Source organism: Panthera leo, chromosome F3, assembly GCF_018350215.1.
Source record: "Panthera leo isolate Ple1 chromosome F3, P.leo_Ple1_pat1.1, whole genome shotgun sequence".
NCBI classification, from domain to species: domain Eukaryota; kingdom Metazoa; phylum Chordata; class Mammalia; order Carnivora; family Felidae; genus Panthera; species Panthera leo.
Genome location: NC_056696.1, coordinates 10,716,501 through 10,722,500, shown reverse-complemented (window position 1 = coordinate 10,722,500; position 6,000 = coordinate 10,716,501). Strand labels below are relative to the sequence as shown.

General features: G+C 40.8%; 1 protein-coding gene across 6 annotated transcripts in view; it reads right to left on the bottom strand.

Annotated features, from left to right (window-relative positions):
- POU2F1 (POU class 2 homeobox 1) overlaps positions 1-6,000 on the bottom strand; it is a 178,631-nt gene that overhangs the window by 71,538 nt on the left and 101,093 nt on the right. Inside the window, exon 1 of one of the 6 annotated variants that reach the window (XM_042926054.1) lies at positions 1,527-2,250. The exons of the other annotated variants lie outside the window; for them this stretch is intronic. Within the exon in view, the coding sequence (XP_042781988.1) occupies positions 1,527-1,554 (28 nt within the window). The 5' untranslated portion in view covers positions 1,555-2,250. Of the gene's footprint in view, positions 1-1,526; positions 2,251-6,000 lie in introns of those variants that run through there. 6 annotated transcript variants of the gene reach the window in all.

Here is a 6,000-nt window from a genome sequence, read left to right as displayed (position 1 = left end):
ATCTAAATTAAAGATTATGTCACAGGTATTCTGTTTGAATCTTCGAAGCATCTTCTATTGAATTGCAAAGAGCTTCAAAGACATTTAACAAAATCACGTTACACATACACATACAAATAAAATTCTGACTTAGCTGCACAACAATGTGAAGACTGTGCAAATGACAGTTACTGTTAATTACAAATAATAGAGGTACAATTTCTAATTCTAAAATACAATGCTAAAAATATTTCAAAAAGGTATTTTCCTTTCCTTCCTTGAGTTCCCAATTTAGCAGATTTTGTAAAAGAGCAAATCCAAGTTCTTTTCTTGATATCTGAAGTTTTTTTTCTCTCTGGGCACACTGAGCTGTGCATGAGTCTAATAACAGTTTACAAACTGCTCTGGGATTGGACTGAATTCTTGACATCAGTTTTTTGTTTTAATTGTGGTTTTTATTGTGCTTTACAAATATTACTACTGCCTTGAGTTTGGGCCATTCCTTCTGCCTGAAAGTATAAACATTGACAGAACTATCATTTAATTTTATCCTTAGCAACTGTGAAGGAGATGGGCAGGGGGTGGGGGTGGGGCTCCGTTTTTTAAGTGAGAAAAATGACAGAGAGAAAAAAAAATCACTTGCAAAGATTTTAAACCGTGAGTTATCAAAGTCCTGGAGTTCGTGTCATCTGACTGTCCAGGTGACCAGAGTGACCCAGAGAGGTTTCAACAACTGTGTGCACACAGACAAAACTCAACACAAAATAGGGCCACCGTGAGCCACAGCGTGTCTCAAAACCAAAGTGCCTCAATCTATTTTAAATCTCGGTTACCAAAGACAGTTTATATAATCAAGCCGCACATCCCCCTCCCTAAAAGGCTTGTTGTTCTATAGAGAAAACTTTAAAATAGGCTTTCCAGCACTTAACATTGTTTTCTGAAGAAGAGAAGTTGATTTTTTAAAAAATAAGGAAAGGCTGATATTTGCCAACATCTGAAAAGTTGACAGTTTCTCAAATCTGGAAACTGATCAACAGTCCCACTGCAGCAACCACCGCAATTACCCTCTGCATCAGTATTTATGGGAGCCATTCTGCACTATGGCTCCACCTTATTTTTCACTATGCACTTTGGTTTTTATAGAAGACATTCGCCTTAGGTTGTAAAGCATTTTTTATTAATATGGACATATTATTTAGGCATACTTTATACCTTGTTTCCGAGTTAGAGTGTTTTTAGAACTACATGAAATGCTCCCAACAGATACTTCCAAAAAGCAAAAATGTCCTCCGTTCAAGACGAATTCCAAATCCACACTATTTACAGAAAATGTCCTCTGAACCAGGAGAGCTAGTGGTAGGGAGGGACCTACTGCAAATTCAAGTATGCTCCTGCCCTGCAAATGCTTTCCTCCTTCTCCGCTCAATCCACCTCTCCCCCTCCCCCGCGAGGTGGTTGCATATGCGATTAAGCATTTATGCATAGTCAACCCCACACGCGCTATTTCCATATTAAAGCTTATAAGAAAGAACTGTGCTGGTACCCACCTAGAACATAGTCACTGCAGTCCAGCATTGCTGTGAAATCTTCTAGAGGTTCAGACAGTCCAAAGCAAGGAAGAAACAGGTAGCAGTTTGGGGTGGGTGAAAGAAGGTACTACTATTTCTAACAAATCTACACTATGTTCTTCAGAGAACAAGGGTGGGAGGTGGAAAGTGGATTAGGGGGAGAAGGAAAATACAACTTCAGTTACACCATAGCAATCTTCAACTGAATAAGGAAACTTCAGTTGCTCAGAGGAGTTTTAGTCTCTCCTACCAGCTAGGACTGACATTGTCAAGGCAACTGAAGCATGAAAAGTTCCCCTTTTTGTAATAAAATAGAAACAAAGATTGCAGCTGGCAGTTTCCATAATGAAGCTTAATCAGTATGCGTGTGATTAGGGCCGTATGCAAATCTCTCCTCGTTAGCACAGCAGCCAGCACTTTGAAGTCCACGAACAATTCATTTACAGAACACACTGAAAGCACTCCCTGCATAATTTAAATCATTGCATAAATATTTATCAGCCCATTTGCATATTAATTGGCAGTGCATGAAGGGAAAAATTATCTCCTGAGTGCCAGCATAATAATTAGGAGGATAAAATGAGATTTCTTCCAATGGCCTGGCTCCTCGGACCTAACTTGAGATAGTACCGGGGGAGAAGGGAGAGACAAGAGACAGAGTTCTGTTAAAATGGCACTGAAATGACACGTACAAATTAGAAACAACTCTACAGACTTAAGCACCTTTAATCTTATTCCTGCTGGCAACAATGACTTCAGTAATAAGAGGATTTGCAAAAAGCTTTCTACACAATCCAAATAATCCCAAGGAAACAATTAGCAAGGTAGAAGCAGAACATAGGGCTGTCACGATGGTGCTAGCCCACTGATAGGGAATTTTCCAAATATTAACATACGCTGTCTGGGGAAAGTCCTGCTTTAAAACAAGGCAACAATATAAATCCAGAAGCAGTGCAAGAGCTGTAAAATTATTTTCAAGAGTATGGAAATTCACTATAAATCTCTTCATACTATCAAATTCACAGAATAGATTAGCCAAATGCCGCCCGTTGTGCGGTGTCCTTCCTCCATCAAAATCAATCTAAAGTAGAAGATGGTTTGTTATTTACAATATCAATCATCAAAAAAATAGATCATATAAATTATGAAATTAATTAGTATTTAAGTAAATTTCACCAAATGTATATGAATATACACACTTACTCTCTTTGCTGAAGAATGTATCTATTCAATTTAAAGTGAATTTACAAGGCAAACACCAGCCCCAAGCTTTTGAGGCATTACAATATGACATTCCACTGTAATCACCATAGACAACTCAGCAGAAGATTTATAAAAAAAATCCCATGAAGTAGGTATTACTACCCTTTTTTGGGGGGGGGGGGGGAGGAGAAAAAGGAAACTGAGGCACAGAGGGCTAAAGCACTTTACACTAATTTACACTATTTACACTAATAATTTGGAGTCAGACTTTAAAACCGGATTTCACGGACACCAGAATCTGAGATCTTGGCTGTTATTACACATTGTGGCCAAGTTATACCTTCATGGAGGTGGTAGGCATGGGGGGGGGGGGGGGGGGGGGGGGGGGAGGCTTGAATAAGGCAGCAAATTAAAATGGCTTGTTTTCAATGTAGTGAGGAAACTAATAATTGGTGGCAAAGATTTTGTGTTTAAAAGTCAAGTATGTCCCGATACACGGAAGAGTGCACTACAACTGAGGAGAGTTCTCCAGGGTATTATCCCATTAATAACTGTTTTTATTTAGAACTAGTCTTCAAACATGCCGAGTGTCTGATTTTTAAAAATCTGTATGTCCCTTTTTCCAACATTCAGGTTGAAATTAAACTCAACCCGCATATGTGGAAATGCAAGACAAGACTTCTATTAGGGACCTTTAAAAGGATTTCTTTGAAAGTCAATAAATTAGGTAGGACCAGAACCAAAAACTTTCTTAACTTTTCGATATGCACTGTTTCTATTGCCAGGTTTTCTGTTTCACAGAATCACAAAATCCACATGAGGAAAGAGTTTAGGGGAGAAATTTAACAATGCCATTCAGTACCAGTGAGATTAAGTTCGTTCCCTTTTTGAACCCTAATTTTCTCACCTGTAAAATGATAGTCTTTTTCATGAGGTTGCGGTGCGGATGAACGTGCTTGTGCCTCTTAGACTAGATCATGGATTGGAGCACGAGGCAGCTGTGCCACTGGGGGGGTGGGGGGGGGGTGGGACATCGCAACACAGGATACACATGCTACATCTTTCAAGAGCACCAATTTCATTCGATGACAATTCGCAACACTTTGTAGTAAAACAATCAAGAATACATTATACAAGAAAATATGAAATTCAAATGAGTTGTGAATGCATTGGGCTCTACACAAGTTCTACTTTGGTGAGAAAATATTAGAAGCAATGATGAATGTGATTGGAATATAGTAGATAGCAGTATATCTTTCTTTCTCTCCTCTTCTGCCTTCATAAAATTTTACATTTACTGCCTGTACTTACTATAGAAGATCGCTTCAGGTCACCATCTACTTTTCATGCTGTATGCGGCTAACACCTCTAAACTACCTTTCTTCTACTAATTTGGCCTTTCGTAAATCAGCTAAGCCGGACTTGGAGCTACAGCCAATCACTTCCAACTAAGAAGTGTTCCCTGGAAGGTACCCTTGCAGGGGCAGGACCCTGGTAGCGCAAGAACCAAGCACCAACCCCCCTCAGGCCAAGAGAGTCCCACAGGGTCTCTGTGTAGCAGGGGGCGTAAGGCTCACCAACTCACATGGGCTGCTACCCAGAGAGGGACCCCTTTCCCCTCTACTGCAAGGGCCACCGTCTTCACTCCAGGAACAGGAAGGGGGGGCAAAAGCAGGCTGCACTGATGCAGCTATCCAGAGTGACACGAAGCCTCGCCCACGCAGTGGACTTTGTTACAATGGGAAGGACAAGAAAACTCCTACTTGCCACTCTTGATATAGGTACTCTGCACCTTCTAAAAGGCAGGTTTAAATACTAGAAGGTTGTCTAGGCCTCTACAGATGGAGTGGGAGAGGGTAGCCACCATCTATCTCTCCCCTGCACTCCCCCAGTCATGGCACAGTTAGATCCAAAAGAAGACAGCTTTTCCCCCAAAGCTCAAATGTTCACTTTATTTGGTCCTCTGTCCGAAATATCAAATTAAAACTAAAAAGAATACCCTTTAAAAAAAAAAGAAAAGAATTTCTGGGAAGTCTGTGGGGCTGTCAGTCATTCACACTTCAGCATAAATTAATCCAATTCAACTGCTTTCCTTTAACACCTCATTTAGTTGATTAGTGTGGTAATAATTGTTCCCACTGGAAAGAGTCCAATAAATACTCGTATAAGAGAAATGCTGGTTAGCCTACCTGGCCTCAGGGGACAGGGGTGGGCACACAGGGATCACAAAGGTAGAAAAGAATAGGAAACATCAGTATGTGGAAGTATAAAAAGGAGCTGAAAGGGCAAAGTTAAGATTCACACTGTTTCAAAATTATGCTTAAAACTGAGTATTTTTCATTCTCCTTCTCATTTTAGTGATTTCTGCACTCTTCATGGGGCTCAAACTCATGATCCCAAGATCAAGAGTCCCATGCTCCTCCAACTGAGCCAGCCAGACACCCTGGAGCCCTTTCTTTAAAAAGGAGAAGAAATGCTCTTCCAGGACCCAGAGGTCATGGCTAACACTATCTGTATTAGAGTAATCTTTTACTCATGATCGGTCTCATTAGAAAGGCAACTGAGGACAATGACAACTCAATTACAAACTAGCTTTTTAAAACACATCCTTCGTGTATGAGTGAACTGAGGTCTGCCTGTACTCCACCTACCAAAATCATCAAGTTCCAACCTGGTGACATTCCGGAGGAGCAGCTATTTGTACAGGTTGTCCTCGACACCTGTATACCTAGTCCAGTGCGGGAGGGAATGTCCAACTCAGCAACCGTTCCCTCGCACCGCGTGTCTGCCTCTCCGGGGGATTTTTCATTTCCTAGCTCCACTGCTTTCACTCCTAGGCAATCTCAGTTGCACACCAACAGCCTTTTTCGTCTTCACCTCTTTCCAAAACCCACCGCTACTTGAGTCGCCTTACTAGCTTGTTTACAGAAAGCAAGGACACTGCTTCAGCAGATGCTCGGTAGTAAAAATACCTCAGTATCTCAAGAATGATAAATTGTTACCTTATCAAGAAAAACTCATCCCCAAACCCATCACCCACAGACAGCCTAAAATAATTTACTAAGGCCCAAATACAAGAGAACACTGAGGATCTGAAAATTTCTTCGATCCAGAATCAAGTGATGGGTATGAGCACCGCCACTGCCACTATTCTTATGTACTGTATTTCACAGTATATGTGAATGGTGCCCCCTAAGGTTGCAATATGGAGATTTTAGTGCTTAAGAAAAAAAAAGATTTAAGAAAATGG